The sequence below is a fragment of the Lontra canadensis genome, unplaced genomic scaffold (genome assembly GCF_010015895.1).
Source record: "Lontra canadensis isolate GAN:19392208 unplaced genomic scaffold, GSC_riverotter_1.0 scaffold181, whole genome shotgun sequence".
In the NCBI taxonomy this organism is placed as follows: Eukaryota; Metazoa; Chordata; class Mammalia; order Carnivora; family Mustelidae; genus Lontra; species Lontra canadensis.
This window is the reverse complement of record NW_022631175.1, coordinates 1,947,301-1,970,128: the sequence shown is the minus strand read 5'-3', so window position 1 is coordinate 1,970,128 and position 22,828 is coordinate 1,947,301. Positions and strand designations below refer to the sequence as shown.

Genomic DNA, 22,828 nt, shown 5'->3' with positions numbered 1-22,828 from the left:
ATACCCAACAGTAAGGTTCTGTATAGCAGAAGAATGGAATTTAATGTGAAACTGAACGTTTTCCTTACTTATTTTCAATTCATGCACTGTTTGCTAAAAAACGACTAGGATAGAGTACCAGAAAACTGGTCTCCTCACTTACTCAGCTGCTGACCCCAAACTGGCCTTCACTCATCAGTGAAAAGCAACATGTTAACATCTACTCTTTTCAGGCAATAAAAATCCAGGGCCAGTAATTCTCACAACAATCCTGAGCTCCGTATATGGGAATGTGCGTGTCCAAGAAGCTGAGATACTAGCTCGTAAATGAGGAAAGGTGAATTATGGACCTAAGTCAAAACTCATATTATTAAGTCACATAGGAGCAGAACTCTGGCTGAAGGAGAGACACCCGCACACTTACAGCTGAGATGGTGAGCTCTCCGATGAGAGTCCAGCAAACTTTTGTGAAGGTCCAAACGTAAGTATTTTAGGCCTACCTGGCCACAAATGGTCTCTGTCACATATTCTTTTTTTTAAAGCAGGCATCAGGCAGGGTATCATTTGCCAACTCTCAGTCTGAAGAGCAGAGGCTGTGGGTAATGCTTTTTAAAATCTATCAACTACTGTTCCTAGCACCCCACCTCCACCACGTGGAGTCCCAAATCCATGACAGGAGCAGGTAATACTAGCTCCACACTTTTATCTTTATGTTTCTAGAATACCACAAGCCGGGGGGTGGGGGAGAATGGGGGGTAGGGAATACCACAAGAGAGTCTAAAAGGTCATCTGGCATCTTAGACCTTAATCACCAGCCTGCAGTGAACTGTTCCTTTTTCAAAATCATAGACACCAGCCAGTATTTTCTGATACCTTGTTTTTAACTGTTGTGGCTTGCTGAATCAAAGCAGCTCATTTGATACAAGTCCAGGGTCATTTCCTTCTAGAATTAACTCATCTTTCTTGGCTTGAGAGATACTGAACCCTCAACACCTAGCCTCATCCAAACCCTTCTGGTGTATTTTCACCCAAGAAATGTCATATTCAACAAGAAAACCATGCTCCTGAACAACACTGATGGGGAAATGAGCACACACAGACCTCATCTTGTAATGAAAGCCCAGTGTAACACCCTTGCTCATGTTCTACAAGAACTACAGACAGGAAAGAACTGGCTACAGCTAAGGACATTTCCCCACCATTTGTCAACCTGGCACCGTCTCCTTCTTTCCAAGGAGACCAAGTTCTACATTGATGTAACTGAGTCCCTTTGCCGGGTTCCTCTGGGGCTCTGTGCAGTAATAGCACATCCCTTCAGAGTGATTGCTCAGAACAGTCTTCATTCTTGCAACAGATGTGGCAAAAAGCTAGCTCCACATTTAAAAAAGAATTCCTTAGTTTAAGACTATTTTGGAGTGTGGAACTTAAAACAGAAAACATGTATCCTCAAGTGTTAATGATTTGCACTTAAGACCTCAGAGTGATTTACACTCACAAATCATGGGAAGCAACTTTTATAGGTATCAGAATGAAGCTGGCAAACCATCCACTCAACTTTTTCTGACCCTCAGCTTACCGCCACAAACCAGATACACCACCTCCAAGAACTCACTTGTGACCATGATTCTAGATCTCAAACTTGTCTATAAACTCAGGGTACTTTTAACAGGATTGCTGGGGATTAGCAACAGGAGAAGGCTGGTGACAGGCCCCACAAGCAGAGACACACATTCTACCACAGCCACCACCCAAGTGACTCTGAACTCCTCACACTTCCCCTTCACCCTGCATTGCCCCTGACTTTAAGTCATCCTCAACAGGAAGCAGAATGTGCCCAACCGGCACCCCCATCACTCCCAAAACATATCACAACACTTCGATCACACTACAACCCTACTGAAACTTCGTCAATGCTTACACAACTTAAAGCTTCTAGAAGACGGTTAAATTTCAGATGTAAGAAGAATTATGACAGAAGAAAGTAGGGACTTAAATAAGGTTTCCTGCTTTGTTTTGCCAAGGATTTTAATTAAAAAAAAAAAAAACAAAACAAAACAAAACAAAAAACAACTGCCAACAACTATTATCATCATTCCTTAAAAGGGACATTTTAGTACCAAAAACAAACAAAAAACCTGGAGGAATAATCTCCAAATAAATGTCAGAATGACAAACTCACAAAATCATTTTCACTTTGGATTGGTCTAATATTCTGGATAACACTAACTTCTAGGAAATAAGTACCTTTCTATCCAAACAGGTCCATTAGTGAGTCGCTGCATCATTTTCCCACTTATGCAAGATTCTGACAGCACTGTTTACAATTCCCCAACCAGAGTACGTTCTTTTTTTTTTCTTTTTAAAGATTTTATTTATTTGACAGAGAGAGAGATCACAAGCAGGCAGGGAGGCAGGCAGAGAGAGGAGGAAGCAGGCTCTCCGCAGAGCAGAGAGCCCAATGCGGGGCTCGATCCCAGGACGCTGGGATCATGACCTGAGCCGAAGGCAGAGGCTTTAACCCACTGAGTCACCCAGGCACCCCCAGAGTACATTCTTTTATGCCTCCACACATTTATGGGTCCAGCTTCCTCTTCCTGAGCCGACCTCCACATTGTCTGGTTTTCTGACAAAGCCCTCATCTTCCTTCTAGTGCTGGCTTAAACTCCCCACACCTCCTCAGTGACACCTTTTCAGAGGAATCGAACTGTCCATCTTTCCTGGGTTCCCACTACACTTTCCACATTGTCCCATGAGAGCAAATACACCACACTGTATTGTAAGCTCTCCCATGTCTATCTTTTGCACGACTTCCTTGACGACAGAGATGTTGTCTTTTCATCTTTATACACCTAAGCGCCTTGAAATGTGCCTGGGGGTCACAGATGCTTAATACAAACATCTCAAATACAACTTATTCTTCCTGAATCACTTTATAAAAAGGACCAAGTGACTTGGTCATGGCCATGCTGACAGTCAACATAACCAGAATGGAATTAAAGCCGGCCACAATAACACTAAAACAAACTTTTCAATAAAAAAATGGAAACACAAGACAATATGAACTCCAATCACATGCAAAATGCACTATGACCATTCACTAAGAGTAGTTCCCCCAATTCTGGTTTTAGAGAAGAATGACCATTTTCCATATGTAAATTTTAACCTTAAGAAGAACACTACAGCAACTTGTCAATATGGAGGCCTAAATTTTCATACGCCTTTAACACTGAGAATTATGAAATGCTATTTATTAAATACATACCTGAAAGACTGTGAAACCAAGGTAATATTCAATAAGAATGCAACCTATGCTCCAAACATCACAAGGCTGGGACCAACCTAAAGCTGTAAAAACAAAAACACATACTTGTTTTGTTTTTAATTAATCTGACAGAGAGAGAGAGAGAGAGAGAGAGAGAGAGACAGCACACACACACAAGTAGAGGAAGCAGCAGACTCCCCGCTGAGCAGGGAGCCTGACGCGGAGCTGGATCCCAGGACCCCAGGACCACAACCTGAGCCGAAGGCAGATGCTCAACTGACGGAGCACCCAGGTGCCCCCCAAAACGCAACACTTGTATATGCAACAATTTTTAATTGCCAATACCCTACAGCCTTCCCTGTATGGGGGCCCTTTTCACCTAGCCCATTTGGGAGAATAGGACAGTAAACTTAGGGTTTACATTTTCAGTTTTATGTAAAATGTTCAGTTTTATATAAAATTCAGTATGTTCTCATAATTCTCCACATCCTTACAACAAGTCAGTGCTTTAATCTGGGGGTGGGGGCATTTTATGTAAAATAAGAAAAGGGCTAGCAAGTATTTTCTACATGTAACTACCGATTTGTACAAATACTCCATCAACTCTGAACCGCATGCAATGGGGAGCATGGTTATACCCAGTTCATGGTTGCTCCAGGAAAATTTACATTTTTATAGCAAATATAGGTTGACAATCATCCTCAAAATGTAATTACTAACCATTTATTATCAGCTTAAAGGCAGAGTTTATTTCTTGCATTAGAAAAATATAATTTTACATAAATTATATAAAGATTGTAATGGTATTATAAGCAGTTTCACTATAAGCAGAATTATAGAGCCATTTATAGTTCACAGGATCTACTTATTCTACTTATATATGTACTTTTTAGGCTATTGGTACGTGATTTCACGTATACTTTCTCTTTCACAATTCTCAATGGCAGTACCATTCAGGAAAAAATAAAATACCTAGTCTTCTTAAGCCTACTTAATTGGAAAGGAGAAAAAAAGTAAACCGTACAGATATTTTCAACTTCTAAAGATCAAGTACTTAATAAAATAATAATGTATAAATAAAACCTACTGTAAAAGACATCCCAATTACTTTCAATAACGAAAAGCATTCAAAAACTTGACTATGACTTAGTCATTTTATTTACTTATATCTTAATTTAGTCATTTTCGTTAATGCTCGCAATGCCTACCATCTGAACAAATGGGTAACAAATGGATTCTACCTACAGTGACACATAAAAAAATCTGCAAATGATAGATCTTAGACCTAAAATGAAGGTTTTCTTCTCCAGCCACTCCCATCTTCTTTTTTATTTTATTTTTTTAAAGATTTTATTTATTTATTTGAGAGAGAGACAGTGAGAGAGAGCATGAGTGAGGAGAAGGGCAGAGAGAGAAGCAGACTCCCCGTGGAGCTGGGAGCCCGATGCGGGACTCGATCCTGGGACTCCAGGATCATGACCTGGGCCGAAGGCAGATGTCCAACCAACTGAGCCACCCAGGCATCCCTCCAGCCACTCCCATCTTCTAAAGCAGCTTTGTTCACAGATGACCATAACCTTCTGCCACATACCGTTCTAAACCATCCCATTTTCTGGGAAGTCAGCGCTCGGACTCTTTGGGATTTCCCACCATTCACGTCTACCTACCTCTCTCAGCCTCATCCATTTACTACCAACGCGCAAGGCAGGCGACCAACTGCCCTCCTCAATGGCAGCCCCTGATTTCATCTTCAACCTAATTCTGCCTCAATATAAATCTCTTCAACCTAATTCTGCCTCAATCCTCAGGATCAGTAATCCAGAAACACAAAGGGCCCTTCTAATTGCCCAATCCGCTGACTTCTTTTCCTCAAGGGCAATAACCCCAATTCCGGATTCATAGCAGCTATCTAGTATGGCCATACTTGGAACTGTGTTATGGTCATTCTTAAAAATTACTGTATTTTATCCAATCTAGGAGGCTGTTAACAGAAAGACACACAACTATTTTATGTACTAATAAAAAAAAAATGCCAGTTACTTTGTATTGTGTGTGTGGGGGGGTAATCTGCATCTTAAAATTGACAACATAGGAAGTCGTATCCTTTCAAGATCTGAAAATAGCTCTCCGTCCATAGACTCTTCCCATACTTCTTTTGCCCTCACTCAAGCCTTTAGTCCTCAACCATGAATGCACTTTCTAAACTACTGCAACACAATAGGTCCTTGCAGACCATACTAAGCAGAAATCCTATTATCATCCATTTCAAAGACAAGTTCAAGACCTGTGCTGTCCAACACGGAAGCCACCAGCTAATATGAGGCTATTTACAGCTAACATTTAAACTAATATAAAATTTGAAATACAGTGCCTCAGTCCCACTACCTACACTCCAAGTATGCAGTAGTCCACATGTGGTTTACAGCTACCATACTAGACACTGCAGATACGGAACATTTCCACAGAAACATGGACAGCTCTACTGGCCAGCACTGCATAATACTCTCAATTTCCTTATGCTTTTAGCAATCCTCCGCTCCCAAGTAAAAATTGTTAGTTTGTTTTCCTACTCTTATTCTGAACTACCAACTCCTGTTGCACAAAAAAGGTGAAAAGTACAAACGGACTCTGCAAAAATGTTCTATCCAACCTCAGTTGGACCTTTCTGCTAACAAGCCTATTCCATGTACCATGTCTCAAGAGCACCTGATCTGAACTTCCTCCCATGGTCTCTGAACCCCCAACCTCCTCTCTGACACTTCTCCACTCTATTAACAAGACCTGGTCTCTGACATTTTGAGGTGCAAGATACGCACTCCCTTACTGAAGTCCCTCTTTTTTTAAAACTTGGTACCTTAAAGTCATTTTCTTCTTTAATCTTTCTCAAGTCAAGGATTATCAAACTGCTCCTCTTAGACTGGCCCCTCTTTCTTCTTGACCTCCACCTGCCCTTTACCTACATGTCTGCCAACCAGACCTTTAGCATTTCTACAGCACCATGCTATTGTAACGTGAGAACTGGTACCCCCCATCACTTCACACTGCCGTGACATACTTTGTCACTAGAACTTGCCCTTTTATGATCTCGTGTGGTTAACTTGCTTAAAACATAATCACTTGGGGGGCACCTGGGTGGCTCAGTGGGTTAAAGCCTCTGCCTTCGGCTCAGGTCATAATCTCAAGGTCCTGGCATTGAGCCCCGCATCGGGCCCTCTGCTCGGCGGGAAGCCTGCTTCTCCCTCTCTCTCTGCCTGCCTTTTTGCCTACTTGTGATCTCTGTCTGTCAAATAAATAAATAAATAAATAAATAAATCTTTAAAAAAAAAAAAAAAATCACTTGGGGGCACCTGGGTGGCTCAGTTAAGCGTCCAACTCTTGATTTCAGCTCAGGTTTTGATCGCAGGGATGTGAGTTCAAGCCCTGCTCTGGGCTCCGTGCTGGGCATGGAGCGGAGCATGCACACATACATAAATTAAAAAAGTAAAAATTAAAAACAACAACAAAAACCAACCACCTAGAATGTCTTCACAGATGATATCACATTTTTCCCATTCAGGAAAAGTATTTGTAGCCATGTCCAGACAGTTTTTCTTAGGACAGATAATCTATTTTCTGTACACTAAGAAAATCACACCCATCCCTCTACCTGTCCCCTAACAAAAGATGTGGAGGAAAAAAAAAATCTATTATAGTATCAGGAAGGATGGTGTCCACTGACCCAGAATGACCTCTGGAGCTCTGTAATGCCGTGTAGATACCAAAGTACTATGATGTTCATCATCATACGTTGCACTTCCAAAGTCAACCACCTTGATATCTGTGTTTTTCAATGTGCGTTCATCACGTTTCTAGAAAAATATAGTTGAGTCAACATGAAGATCAGTAAAGACACGAAATACTTTACAGCACTTCAAAAGGCATGCACATGAATTAACTTTTTGATTTTCAACATAACTCCATGAGAAAGGTAAAGAAGGATTATCCTTTTTTGGTTAAATATCAGGATATAACCAGCCTCAGAAATGAAAATGAAATTCCTCATCGAAGATCACCAAAACAAATTAATTTTAAAAACCACCACCAAAATTAAAATAAAACTGTAACTTACCATTTTAGAATTATATTTGACTACATAGTCAGACTTCACAAATAAAATATTTTCAGGCTTCAGATCTGTATGGGTTAACTTATTATGATGCAAAACTACAAGAGAACAAAAAGACATTATTAGTTTCACTTATGTATTTCATCTGTACTGGGGGACATATAAGATTAATAGTGGTATAGGAATTTCATCTTTACCTATAATGTGTATTTTTAGTAACAATGTTTTGACATGTTGTTTGTACAATGAAAACTTAATTTTCTGGTATTTAAAATTTATCAAGTATACTTACAATTTATAGACTGGCAGATCTGATATGCCATCTGCCTGATGTGGTCAATTTGAAATGGTAGAAAGCTATTTTCTTTAATGAAATCATAGGTACTAAGTCCCAGTAGTTCAAACACAATACAAACATGACCATGATGATCAAACCATTCTAGCATCTGGACACATCGGCTAAAACAGATCAAAATAAAAACAAGTCAGTTCACAGAATTCTGGTTATTTTAGGCAACAGGACAGATCACAGTTCAAGTCTATACTTACAAGACACTATTGGGATCAGTACTATTTAAATGCTCCAATACTTGGATTTCTGAACGAGCTGCTTCACGGTATCGACCTACATTTTTTACAATTTTCACTGCTACATGCATGCCATCCCTTAAAAACAAAATTAAGATGAAAACCATTTATGTATAGAAGCAGGATGAAGACGTATCCTCTAAAGCATAATCTTACTGCGTATCAATTACTCTGTTATTGTTCTAAAAGTCGAAATTTCAGGACACCTTATATCCAATTCCATTTAACATCCTTTCAAAACAACCTGACAAAACACAATTTCTATCAAGCAATTAATTCCTTAATACTCAAAAATTTTAATGTTTTCAGAATTTTACATTTACCTAGACTTCATACAAAAGTTAAAAAAAAATAAAATAAAAATAAAACCTCAAATAGAACATGCTACTGCTAAAAGCATATGCTCAGACCCACCCTGTGCCAGAAGGCACACAGGTGTTAGTGATGAAGACAAGGCTTGTCCCTATGCTCCTCAGTCAAATGGAAAAAATAGACACATGAACAACTTACAAGGTCAGAAGTGCTTCGTATGAGCTACTACACAGCGAAGAGATGGGCAAGCCTAACAATTAGGGGGCTAAGGGAGGCTCAAACTTATTCAGAGAAGAAGCTGACACATGACTGAGCCCTGAAAAACAGCTACCAGTCTTTAAGATTTGGGAGAAAAACTGAACATGTTCAAACAAAGGACTGACCACCAGTAAGTCATGAAGCCAGGAAAATGTTTACTATATTCACTGACTCAAGTGAAGAGAAACAGCTAGTGGGGGGCACAAGCTTTAGATCAGGGTTATCTGTAATACTTCCTAAAACGTATCAAGTGGGGCTCCTGGGTGGCTCAGTGGATTAAAGCCTCTGCCTTCGGCTCAGGTCATAATCTCAGAGTTGAGCCCTGCATCGGGCTCTCTGCTTGGCGGAGAGCCTGCTTCCTCCTCCCTCTCTCTCTGCCTACTTGTGATCTCTGTCAAATACATAAATAAAATCTTTTAAAAATATATAAATAAATAAATAAATAAATAAATAAAATGTATCAAGCCACGCATGCTCTTGAGGAAATGGATTTCTTCAAATTCCTTTTGTCTTCTTTTCTAAATCTGATCTTCCTGAAGATGAACCAGCACTCAAACCTTTTTTTTCTTTTTTTTTTTTTTTAAACTCTGGTCCTTCCACTTTACACAAGAAAACTTCATACCCCCCATTAGTATAAGATATGTGCCGTAAGGGGTGCCTAGGTGGCACAGCCCATTCAGCAGCCACCAACTCTGGATTTCGGCTCAGGTCATGATCTCAGGGTCATGAGATCCAGCCTCACATCTTGCTAGGTGAGCACTGCAGAGTCTGCTTGAGATTCTCGCTTTCCCTCTGTCCCTTCCCTCAGTCTCCCTCAAAATAAATAAATTAACCTTAAAAAAAAAAAAAAAGAAAAGAAAAGAAAAAAAGAAAAGATATGTGCCCTAGACTGTACAATGAACCAACCAACCTTGAGTTTTCTAGTGGCTGGACAACAAACCTTTTTTTTCTAAGTCTGGTGGTTTCCAATTCAGTTTTCAAAAAGCTCCAGTGAAACTGTGCCCTGATAAATCATTAAAGACTTATTTTCATGATAATCTTCCTATGATACTTGGTATGTATCTCAAGACTTCAAAGAGTTGCTATGAAACTTGTATGACAAAACTCCTTCTAGTATCATCTATGTATGACCCAAGTTTTCTCAGTGCTTATTAGCTCTGGGAATGAAAAATTAATAAAGCTGTTAGCTAACACTACTTCAGTAATTACAATGACCACTTGTATACTTTCAACTTACAGATTACATGTCATCTTTAAAAAAAAAGGAAACACCTTTTTTAAAAGCTATTATTTATTTATTTGATAGAGAGACAGAGATCACAAGTAGGCAGAGAGGTAGGTGGGGAGGGAGGAAGCAGACACCCTGCTGAGCAGGGAGCCCAAAGTGGGGCTCGATCCCAGGACCCTGGAATCATTACCTGATCTCAAGTCAGATTAAGCTTTAACCCACTGAGCCACCAGGAGCCCCCCAAAAAGGAAACATCTTAAGCACTTGAAGTATGTTTATGAATACATGTATTCCTTTTTTTTAAGATTTTATTTTACGGGGCATCTGGGTGGCTCAGTGGGTTAAGCCGCTGCCTTCGGCTCAGGTCATGATCCCAGAGTCCTGGGATCGAGCCCCACATCGGGCTCTCTGCTCAGCAGGGAACCTGCTTCCTCCTCTCTCTCTCTCTCTCTGCCTGCCTCTCTGCCTACTTGTGATCTCTGTCTGTCAAATAATAAATAAAAAATCTTAAAAAAAAAAAGATTTTATTTTACTTATATGAGAGAGAGAGACACAATGAGAGAGGGAACACTAGCAGGGGGAGCAGGAGAGGGAGAAGCAGGCTTCACGCTCAGCAGGGAGTCCCAACGCAAGGCTCGATCCCCATGATCTCAGCCGAAGGCAGCCGCTCAACCACTGAGCCACCCAGGCGCCCCCATTTACTCCTTTTTTTAAGCCCAAACTAACCCAATACAAGACACATTTCCAATTAACTTTTGTATTTTGTCAAATTATTTTGTCAAATAATTATCAAAATTTGCAAAGATTTCTACTTAATCAACTGAATACTATTAATTGGAGTATCTCAAATACAATTTGGAATCTCAAGAAATTTTATTTTATTTTATTTTTTAAAAGTTTTATTCATTATTTGACAGAGATCACAAGTAAGCAGAGGCAGACAGAGATAGAGAGAGAAGGAAGCAGGCTCCCTGCTGAGCATAGAGCCCGATGTGAGGCTCTATCCCAGGACTCTGGCATCATGACCTGAGCTGAAGGCAGAGGCTTTAACCCACTCAGCCAACTACTTTATGATGAAAAATTTTAGATGTCATTTTAGAGATGTGCAGTTGAACTGAATTGCTTTAAAGAGGTTCATTTATAAAAAGTTTGCAAACTACAGAACAGAGATCTGGAGGAAAATGTTAAAACAAGACACAGAAGGCCAAATCACAAAGGGTTTCATATTAAGGAATCTGGCCTTTATTCTGCAGCCTTTAAATAACAGAATTTCTTCATAGTTAAACTAACTCAAGGGGTGCCTGCGTGGCTCAGTTGGTTAAATGTCTGCCTTCAGCTTGGGTCATGATCCCAGGATCGTGGGATCAAGTCCCACATGGGGCTCCCTGCTCAGCGGAAAGCCTACTTCTCCCTCTTCATGCCGCTCTATTTGTGTTCTCTCTCTAATCTCTGTCAAACAAGTAAATAAAATCTTAAAAAACAAAACAAAACACAACACCCAACTCTAATATGCAGATTTGGGAATAAAGGTTTTTGTTCTATTTTTGTTTTGTTTAAGATTTTTATTTATTTGATAGAGAGAAATCACAAGTAGGCAGAGCAGCAGGCAGAACGAGAGGAGGAAGCAAGCTCCCTGCTGAGCAGAGAGCCCGATGTGGGGCTCAATCCCAGGACCCTGAGATCATGAGCCAAAGGCAGAAGCATAACCCACTGAACCACACAGGTGCCCCGTGTTTTTGTTTTTTTGCCATAGAAGCTTTTATTTCATGAAGTCTGAAGAAACAATGTACAAAATCCGCATGATATAAAGCACAACTGTGATAAAATGAAATTCTTCTAGTAATATCTAGTACTTAATAGCAGACTTCCTTTCTAGTTGTAATTATGAATCATTCCCAAAAAAGCTGGAAGGTTCCAAAACCTTTTATTTTTAAGATTTCATTTATTTCAGAGGGGGAGAACAAACTCGATTATGAGCATGAGCAGGGGGAGGGGTAGAGGGACAAGCAGATGCCCCACTAAGCCTCCCTAATGGGGGCTTGATCCCAGGACCTGGAGATCATGAACCTGAGCCAAAGGCAGACACTTAACCAACAGAGCCACCCAGGAGCCCCTAGAAGGTTCCAAAACCTTTTAAACAGAAGATGTTCCCTTCCAATCCTTAATGACACTCCAGGGTAGACTGCTTTTCGCTAGGCCATTTCTTCCACTGTGTGATTTTCAGATGGGGAATACATGTTTCCCACTGAGATTAGAAAAGCTTTATTGGGGACGCCTGGGTGGCTCAGTGGGTTAAGCCGCTGCCTTCGGCTCAGGTCATGATCTCGGGATCCTGGGATCGAGTCCCGCATTGGGCTCTCTGCTCGGTGGGGAGCCTGCTTCCCTCTCTCTCTCTCTCTCTCTCTCTGCCTGTCTCTGTCTACTGTGATCTCTCTCTGTCAAATAAATAAAATAAAATCTTAAAAAAAAAAAAAAAAGAAAAGAAAAGAAAAGCTTTATTGGGTGCCTGGGTGGCTCAGTGGGTTAAGCCACTGCCTTCAGCTCAGGTCATGATCTCAGGGTCCTGGGATCAAGTCCCGCATTGGGCTCTCTGCTCAGCAGGGAGCCTGCTTCCCTCTCTCTCTGCCTGCCTCTCCATCTACTTGTGATCTCTGTCAAATATATAAATAAAATCTTTAAAAAAAAAAAAAAAAAAGAAAGAAAGAAAAGCTTTATTGTCTCTGCTATTCAAAACTAAAGCAAAGCACTCTGAATCTCAAATAAGGGTCAAGGCCTAAGGTCTAGGAAACCCTTTCACTTGAAGACCCACTTTAATTTCAACAAACACCATCCATAGAATCTGTCAGGTTTTTGTTTACAAGATTTCATTTTTAAGTAATTTTTACACCTGCCCTGGGGCTCAAACTCACAACCTGGGAATCAAGAGTCGCACACTCCACCAAATGAGCCAGCTAGGTGCCCCCAAATTTGTCAGCATTCTTGATCAAAATCCACATTCTTGGTAAATAACTCAGACACAGTTCAAGAAATTCTGGGTATTTACAGCACCCAGGAAAACATGTGGCTAATACTTAAAATACCATTCATCTAAATGATGGATCCTTCCCAAGAAATATCAGAATGTGCAAAAAAGAAAAAAACAACTTACATGCCATGATCAATGCACTCTACGACTTTGCCAAAGGCCCCTTCACCCAAAGTGTCCACGATTTCATCTAAAGTAAGGGAGGAGAAAGACGAGTAAGTACCTGAGATCAAATTATCTAGTTATTCAAACAATGAATACTTAAGTGTGGAATATTTTCAAATGATCTCTATCAAAGCATAACTAAGGTTCCAGCACTCAAATTATTTTATTTTCAGCTGCTACAAAAACAATTAGATAGAGCTATCTTTCTTGCTCTAATCTCAAATTCCATTGATTATTTTGGAACTTTAGAGTACAAATATTTTAAATTCTACAGAAAAGAAGAAATACAAAACAACAAACAAACCCACAAAAAACAAAACAAAAAAGCAATGAAGAGTTCTTTAGCCCCCCGCTGACAAACTATTCTTAAAAAGATTATTCTGTCTGCAAAGTTAAAAAAGTGTTGAAAAATATTCTATACATCTTGCTCTTAGAACGTCTCCACTTTGACAGATCAGGTGACCCTCCTCATCATCCTCTATACTCCTGGATCTTTTCCTTCGGTGGCTCTTCTGGAACGGCAAGTGGGCAGCACCAAGATCGTCCAGCCAATCAATATATCAGAGTGAATTCAGGGCAGAATACGCAATTCATTCAGCGGGGAGATATTCAGGCATTCAGATAAGCACCAGGCCACGAACAGTTGGCAGGAGCAATTTCAAATTCAGTCCCCAGAAATTCACAGGGCACAGTTTATGTTACAGAAGAAAAACATGGCAAGGAACAGATTTTCAGATAAGATACTTAAAGTGGCAATAGAAAAAAACAACACATTTGTCTCTTTAAAATACTGATTTAATTGAAGTCTGAAATTTAAAGAATGCAATGTCATGATCTACTAATCTCTTGCTCTACAATAGCATATGCTGTGAACTGAGATGTCTAGGTTGTCAGGAAAAGGTTTTAAAATGTCAAGATTAGTTGGAATGTTTATTTAGCAATATTTTAAAATATACATAAAGTAAAAGGGGAAATTAAAGCTAGTTAATTTCAGCATTCAATCTAATAATCAAAGCTACCTCTACTGAAGAAAACTTGGGGAAGAAAACAATTTATTCAAAGTTTACGGATTAAACAGGTGAAGATGTCTGAGTGTAAAAAGAGGCATGCTAATACATTTTCCATTCAGCACCCATTTCAGAATTTCAATGGAACTAGCTACGACAATGACGCACTGTACTCTGGGACTTCCCTACCTAGAGAGTAACAATAGTTAAGTATCCGTCAGAGCAACGTTATAGATTTGTTTCCAACTCTCAGGAAAAGGGCTTCTTTTAAAATAAAAAATATAAATAAATAAATAAATAAATAAAAAGCTTAAGATGAAAGAAAAGATGGGTGCTTCATCTTTTCATAAAATTATATTACAAAACTTAAAATTTTTTTTTAATATTAAAATCAAGAACTCATGATCTGGACTGCAGAAAATGAGTAAATGTGGGCAAATGAAGACTACCTAATAAATACAGATTAGCTATGAGAATCTGGATGTTTTAAGGACTCAAATAATATAAACACAATTATAATATATCCAAATAATATTATATGTATATATAAACTTTTTCAAACTTACTGGATTCTTAAGAGCTTTTACACACAAATAATCATCCACCCAAATAAAAACAAAATCAATCATACCGAACGTGACTGGTGACTTGAACAGTGTCTATTACGCTTCCTTTTAGGACTGCTTCTCCTGCTTCGGACCGAAGATTTACTGCAATGGACTCGATAACCGCTTTCAACGTCTCTATGATAATGTCTAGGTACATAGCCTTCGCAGTAGTCATTTCTGTATTCATCAACGTATCTCCGGTCCCGATAATCTCTCTCATTCAAGGACCTCGCTTCTAAATAATGACTGCGAACACAGTAAAGGATTTCAAATCATTCTCTTCATTCTGCAGCAGTGTAGCTCAAACAGAACATTCAATAATTCCTGGTTAAACAGCTAACTCAATAAAAGAAAAAACCTCAAATTGATGGATTAGTTTATACTTATCTCACAAACTTAAGACATAATTTTGCTTTAACCAACAAGTGGGTTCACATTCTCCATCAGATACACTGCTATCAAACACCTCACATCAAGGAACAAAGCTTGAGTCAATTATGTTATGCTCAGGGTTTACTAAGTGTCCCTTTACCTTTTGCAGACAGTTAAAACAGAAAACTTCACAAAACTACTCTTCTGCAATTTATCAGTCTTATGATATATGCATCCGTAACTAAGCTCACTCGCTTTCCTCACAGAGCCACATACAATCAGAGGCAGGCAAAAACAGGATTCCTTTCTCTTTTAATATTAAGTGAATTTTAGTTATCTCTGGCACACACAGAATTCTTTCATGAAAGGTGTACTAGAGCTAGCAGGAATCTTACATGTATTCCAATCCTTTCATTTCACAGATAACTGAATTAAGAGCCCTAGAAAGAAAAGGATTTGCCATGGTTGTAGAGCACATTCTAACTATTACACGGGCCAATTTTACTACACATATCACCCATCCCATCTCCTCTCCTCTCCGTATTCCTAGCTTTCTGTTTCTCCTTTTGGAGAAACAGACAACACAGCTTTTGAAGGTTGCCTCATGTGCCAAAGACATTAAAATATATTCCCCACAAATGAGAAAAGGATCTTGTAATTGCTTGCCTAGGATTACAAAACACCCACCCGCACCACCCCTATTTCCCTTTGCATTTCTCATTTCCTGTCATTCCTGCTTGCAAAATACTCAAAAATTCTTCATGGGAAACCTTATCATCTAGTGCCATGGTGCTTAACTTCTGAATCTACAGATCCCTTTAAAAATCTGATGAAAGCTATGGACCCTCTCCCCTAAGAAATGCACAAATGCGTAAACAAAACTCAGCAAGGAATTTCATAGAGGTCACAGACCCCAGGAAGTCAACAGATCCCACTTAAGTAGCCTTGATCTGATGGAAAGAAAAGGACATAGATTCAATTGGCCCAGTTTCCCGTCCCCCTCTCTACCTGGGATGGTGTCCTCTTCAACAGAGTGCGAAGCTTCAAGAGGGATGCACATGGAGCACTGAGGGAGAGAGGGGACACCTGCCCAGTCAGACAAATCAGCTAAAAGAATCCTGACAAGCAATGGAGTGACAGATGTTGACTAGTTGCCCTCACCAACCTCATTCTTTCCCCAGAATATGCTGTTGTTCTTTTTCCCAGGGGGGGGCTGGTGTAGGCAGAAATAAAAGGAAAGCATCTCTAAACTCCTACTCAACAGGCCTGCCATCAAATCCAGGCTAGGGAAATGCAGAACCCCCTTTTCTCCCGTTTGTCAGTTTCAATCTTAAGTTCTAACCATTGGAGAAACAACTCAGGATATTACGATAAGAATGTGGGTCTAGGTCAGGGATCTGATCACTTGGCCTCAAACTGTCAATGAGAAATCTACAATACATCAGGCTAGAAATTATCTCACTATTAAGGGCATCCTTTTTAATTCTGTAAGGCATCCCTTCCATATAAGTCCAAAGCCTATCAGAAAAAACTAATGCTAATAATCTTTAGCTGAAATAGTACATAAAACTAGAGCTGCAGTAATCCATAAACAAATTACAGACTGACAAACATGAGGTGAAATAAAGCCATGAGGATAAACTAGAAAGATGAGGGACCTCTTCAATCTGTAACAACCACGCTTTAGAGATCATGTAAACAAAGTCTACAGAATTATAAAGGCGAAGTATGGACAGAGTGGACAAGATGAACAGACTGATTTAAATTCTAAAAATATTCACTGAACATCCAGTGAATATTTCACTGTGGTCCTTCAAAATAGCCAAGACTAATGAGGCTACGGGCATTCGTTTTTATTTCCACACAGGTCCTGTGGAAGATAAAAAAATATATATAAGGCAAAATCCTTGCCAACAAATGAACAATTTGAGATTACTAACATAAAAACAAAACTCAACAATGCAGGAAATGCTGAAAGGCTGCATGAGTGCTTAGGATCATGGGGGTGGGGTGGGGAATGGGACTTAAAATGCTTAAAATGGTGAGAGAAGACTTCATAAAAAAAAGCATAGTTGCATCTTAAAGGGAAGTCAAGATCTGGACAAAGTAGAAAGTAGAAGAAACGCCGGGGAGAAGAATGGTATTAGTACCATCTCACATTAATAGATCACAACAGTGTTCTGGGAGATGGGCTGTCTATGTATCTCCCAGAGAACAGTATGTAGACAATTACAGCAAGACCAATATTCCACATAGGGGAACAAACAGAGGCAAATAAATAAGCATGGAACAGATCATGCGAATCTTGCATGCCAGGCTAAAGAGTTTAAAATGGTGTTTTCAAAGGGTGGTCTTTCTTCAATATTATCTAAATATGAATTATTAAAAATGAAGATCTCTGGGCCCCAGGTCAGAATGACTAATTCTACATCCGGTAATATGCATTTAAAACATACCTCTGAGGCGATTCTGTTCATTCTCAAATTTGAGAATCACTGGTTTAAGACTTGACACTCTAGGTTACATAAGAAGACACTTAAGAACTTTTACCACAATATACAAAGGCATTGTTCATAGCCACATGAGTCTTAGTGATATAGTACAGAACTAGTTAAGCCTGTACCAACAGAGACCAATTCACAGGCTACAGCCAAAAGACAAATCAGAAAAGACACTTTGCAATATGTATGAAAAAAAAAAAAAGTTTAAAAAAGATATACAGTAAAAGCTCTTCTAATCAGTGCAATACTCTGAAAGAGAAAAAGCATGTATTGGACAAACTCACTAAAACCTTAAAAATTCAAATTAAAACCGCTATTCTTGGCCTATCAAAATGCCAAGACTGGTAGGAGCATGGAAACATGTTGTAGAATCTGGTACAAACTTTCTAGGGGAAAAAAAACATGAATATGTAGCAAGAGCTTTGTAAGAGTTCACACCCTTTAACTTAAAAATGTCCCTTCTCAGAACATATTTTCAGGAAATAATCAGAGGCAAGGACTTGTAAAGAATCAATTTTTTTTTTAAGAACAAATAGTTAGAAATAATGGGGGCCTAGCAACCTGCCAAGGTTACCTTCTTTACAGTTTACTGCAGTTAGAGACCTGTAGTAATTCCAATTATTTTATAAAAAATACCACTGTAAAGTTTCTTTATCTTCAAAAAAGACTATTAGAATATTCCAGATCATTGGGGCGCCTGGGTGGCTCAGTGGGTTAAGCCTCTGCCTTAGGCTCAGGTCATGATCTCGGAGTCCTGGAATGGAGCCCTGCATCAGGCTCTCTGTTCAGCGGGGAGCCTGCTTCCCTCCCCTCTGCCTACTTGTGATCGCTCTGTCAAATAAGTAAATAAAAAAAAAAAATAATAATAATAATATTCCAGATTATGGAGCGCAATTACCAAGAGACAACCTCTAGTGCCGATATCAAAGAAGCAGCTTGGCTTACTGGTTAACTGGGAACATGAAAACTGTTCATCACTCAAATCTTCCTTCCTACATATACAATAACAAACTTATCAATTATTAGTACTATGATGTTAAGCTTCACAGGGCATTTTTATTTCTTAATAAAAGGGTACAGGGGCGCCTGGGTGGCTCAGTGGGTTGGGCCGCTGCCTTCGGCTCGGGTCATGATCTTGGAGTCCTGAGATCGAGCCCCGCATCGGGCTCTCTGCTCTGCAGGGAGCCTGCTTTCTCCTCTCTCTCTGCCTGCCTCTCTGCCTGCTTGTGATCTCTCTGTCAAATAAATAAATAAATAAAATCTTAAAAAAATAATAAAAAAATAAAAAAATAAAAGGGTACAGACGTTTTCCTGCAATGCACTAATTAGCTCAGGTCACTGTCATCCTGGTGAAAACTCTCCCTCTTCCCCACGTGACAGCATATGATGAAGAAAGACTAGTCTACAGTGACTACCAACAAGCTCATTGTTCCACAGAACAAGTCTGTTTTAGCATGGAGAAGGAAAAAAATTACATACTGTTTTTTAAAGTAACCCCAGCTGGCTAATTTAGAAAGCAATCTGGCAAACAGTCTCAATGGAACATCTGTACAAAACAAGGAGAAAACATAGAACCAACAAAACAAATGAGAAAGGGAAGTTAATGGAAGACAGACTGAAAGAAATGTTACTCACCTAGCCTTTCTTTAATCCTTTAGGAACTTTAAAATTTCTTTAATTTCTTTAATTCTATATAAATGTATCACCTCTGAATTTTACACAGTAAGCATATACTTAAACAGGACACATGCTATTGAAACATTTACACTGAGGCCCTTTCTTAAATTACTGATTCTTACAATAACCAAGCTTCTAAAAATCCTACACACCTCCACTAGCCTTATCTACAAATATAACCTATAGAATACAGTTTAAGTGACTAAGCCCCCCATGCACTTTACCATTCCCAAGCAGCACATGCTGGTTTTCTCATCTGGATTAACTCTCTCTACCCCCTCATCATCTCTCATTTGTGCAACCCTAAATGAGCACCCTAAAATACATATCTCCTCCTACATACCAGTTAAAGGCACTCACTGGGCATCCTATCATCACTATGACTAAATTGTTCATGGCTCACCGCCCTGAGTACACTGCTGGCACCTGGGACTCAACTGTCTCCCACCAGTCCCAGACAGACATCAATAAACAAGAGTATGAACTGTTTTATTCATAGCTGTAGCCTCAGCACCTGTACAGTGTCTAGCCTATAACAGGAACTCAATGAACATTTTCTGAATATTTGTTGACTTAATTATAAATCTGACAAAATAAAGCTATATAGGCTAATAAATCATTAAAACTACTAGTGTTAAAATCCTACTAACTCAAAAGTAATTTACCAATCAGATTCTTTAAACTGGTGATGTGGTTTACAATGTCTGTTTTCTTGCGTACTACTGTGGGACCTCCTCTTCCGTTTGTGACTTCCGATGTAGCTTTCATGTCCCCAGCTTTCTCTGCTATCCCAATCAGGGCAGTGAGTTCTTTTGGAATGCCGCATCTGTTAATGGAAAGGAAAAGTGAGCTGTGGAGGCTATAGATGATATGTTCAGTAAATAAAATATCAGACAGTATTTAAATATAAACACTCAGCACATGAGCTCATACTGGTTCTAAAATATTTGTGGGTGATATTTCCCAAGGCATGGGGCACCATTTCCACTGTATGTCAGATGACTGTAAATGGCATACAAATCTAGTACCAAATGATGCAGGACACTGTGAGACCTTAATAATACATTTTCTTGGGGCGCCTGGGTGGCTCAGTTGGTTAAGCAACTGCCTTCGGCTCGGGTCATGATCCCGGAGTCCTGGGATCAAGTCCCACATCAGGCTCCCAGCTCCATGGGGAGTCTGCTTCTCCCTCTGACCTTCCCTCCCATGCTCTCTCACTCTGTCTCTCTCTCTCAAATAAAATCTTTAAAATAAATAAATAATACATTTTCTTTCAATTTTTCTAAATAAATGCTCAGTTTGGCGTTTATCTCCAACTAACCTTTGCCAACTGCTATTGTAAACATAGTGAAAGAGCCACGATTCAGATTCAGAACGCCAATAGACCATATCCAGTTAGAAATTAATAACTGGAGGGGTTTTAACTCACTTTTATTACATTTTAAGGTGCTTTTTTTTTTTTAAAAGATTTTAGTTATTTATTTGACAGAGAGAGAGATCACAAATAGGCAGAGAGGCAGGCAGAGAGAGAGGGGGAAGCAGGCTCCCTGCCGAGCAAAGAGCCCCACGCGGGGCTCATGTGGGGCTCGATCTCAGGGCCCTGAGATCATGACCTGAGCTGAAGGCAGAGTCTTAACCCACTGAGCCACCCAGGCACCCCTATTTTTAAGTAATCTTCATACCCAACATGGGGCTTGAACTCACAACTCGGAAATCAGAAGTCGCATGCTCCACTGACTAAGCCAGCCAGGTGCCCCTTACCTTCTTTTTATAGTAAATGATCTCCTGATCAAGTTATTAATATGAATTCTTTAAAACAAAACGTTAACTTTTATGGACTATTTTAAAGAGAAATATCCTAAGTGTCATACGGCAAAATTCTGTAATACACACAACTAAAATCAGAGAAACACTTAGGGATGCTAAATATAGGGGATGACATTTTAAAGGTACAGAAGTTTCTTTTTTTTAAAAAATGCACTAGAGTTCCTTTTTCTTTTTCTTTTTTTTAAGATTTTATTTATTTGACAGAGAGAGATCACAAAGCAGGCAGAGAGGCAGGCAGAGAGAGAGGAGGAAGCAGGCTCCCTGCTGAGCAGAGAGCCCGATGCGGGGCTCCATCCCAGGACCCTGAGATCATGACCCGAGCCGAAGGCAGTGGTTTAACCCACTGAGCCACCCAGGCGCCCCTAGAGTTCCTTTTTCTAATCTCAGAATGACTCCAAGCTTTGGGGGAAAAGGTAGGACACGAGTTGAACACTGTATTCAAACACAGAAGCTGAATAGCAAAACAAAGATCTATTTATAATGCATTTTCTCTATCCAACAAGTTTATTTTCCAGATCATCTTGCAATTAGTCTTAAAATGAAAACGTAACTGTTGTAGATTTGGGATGACTGAAGAAACCAACCAACCTACAAGGATGCATATGGTCAGTGAAATCAGATGAGGATAGTGAGCAGTCCGATTTCCTGCCTCCATCTACAACCTCAAATGTGTGTGTTCCTTCCAGGCTCAGGATCTGTGTTCTAACAGTGTAATCACTATCTGCGGCTCCCCATCTTAATTCTTTTACAAACCAGTTAAGTTTTTAACAGTGATACCCAAACTGCTCAAAGGGGGAGCTCTGCAATTCAAAAGCTGAAAAAAAAAGATAAAATGGAGCAAATTCAGCTTAGTTTACTGCCTTTAGCTTGCCCAAATGACTCAGTAACAAGCAAACAAATCCAAGTAAAAATTTAAATGATTTCAAATGCATTTAAAACAGACTTGAAATGAGGCAGCTGCAATTCTCTTGGGAGGTATTCCCTAAGAAAATATTTGTATCATACCTTTTGCTTAAAAAAAAAGAGAAGGCATTGGCCAGGTCAATCAAAAATTCTAAAACGTGTTAGGATTCTCACTGGGTATGATTAAGTGAGCATTCCAGTGTGATAGAGTCACCCTCAAAATGAGAAATTGAAGTGAATGACACTACAAATTAACTTGAGGCAAAGGCCAACAGAAAAGCCATCTAAAATAATGTGTATTTCTAGTGGAATTCTTCCAAATCTTCCCTTCATCACCCCAACTGTCTTTCAACCACATTAGTAATTCTTCAAGATAGCTTGGTTAGGCGTTCTTAAATCACAGCCAGCAAAATTACATGGGATGACCAAGGATTATTTACCATGACTATCCATTACGATTGCCGTTTTTGGAAACATCTCTGCTTTAGCTTTGTGGGGTGTTTCCCCCGGTTCTGTAAGTCTGCCAAAACCACCTCACCTCTAACAACGCAGAATTCTCAAATACCAACATTATCAATACTCAAACATTAAAATAAGAACCAGCACCCTGGGAGGTCCAGAGATTTTTTTTTTTCCATTTCTCTAGTCAAGATCACTACTTTAAATTTAATCTGGCTGTCATGAAGTTCCCCCTTACTGATTTTGAGAAATACTGTTTGAGGAGGCAAAGAGAAGATCTACAGATCTCCCAGATCTACATGTTACAGATAAAGTTCCTTCACATCCACACAAAACGGGGGGGGGGGGGGGGCACGACAACGACGACACCACTGATAATTATTACTCTACCTTCAATTAACAAAGAATCTTACACGTGAGAATCACCACCTTTCACTGAATGGATCCACTTAGCAATGGATTCTCTCACTGCCCTTTCATACCCCACGATTTTATGCTGTGTACATGGCTTTATTTATTTATTTGACAGAGATCACAAGTAGGCAGAGAGGC

General features: G+C 39.5%; 1 protein-coding gene across 7 annotated transcripts in view; it reads right to left on the bottom strand.

The window, feature by feature from the left end:
- The window catches only part of CLK4 (CDC like kinase 4), a 29,094-nt gene that overhangs the window by 1,577 nt on the left and 4,689 nt on the right, over positions 1-22,828 (bottom strand). For 3 of the 7 annotated variants that reach the window (XM_032846856.1, XM_032846855.1, XM_032846857.1), the window contains exons 2-11: positions 19,753-19,913; positions 18,890-18,956; positions 14,561-14,783; positions 13,344-13,434; positions 12,881-12,947; positions 7,896-8,012; positions 7,639-7,805; positions 7,350-7,444; positions 6,960-7,089; positions 3,242-3,324 (exon numbers count right to left, since the gene is read on the bottom strand). In XM_032846856.1, the coding sequence (XP_032702747.1) occupies positions 3,242-3,324; positions 6,960-7,089; positions 7,350-7,444; positions 7,639-7,805; positions 7,896-8,012; positions 12,881-12,947; positions 13,344-13,434; positions 14,561-14,783; positions 18,890-18,956; positions 19,753-19,855 (1,143 nt within the window). In that variant the 5' untranslated portion in view covers positions 19,856-19,913. Of the gene's footprint in view, positions 1-3,241; positions 3,325-6,959; positions 7,090-7,349; positions 7,445-7,638; positions 7,806-7,895; positions 8,013-12,880; positions 12,948-13,343; positions 13,435-14,560; positions 14,784-18,889; positions 18,957-19,752; positions 19,914-22,828 lie in introns of those variants that run through there. The other 4 variants (XM_032846859.1, XM_032846858.1, XM_032846860.1 and 1 more) reach the window with 2 other exon arrangements.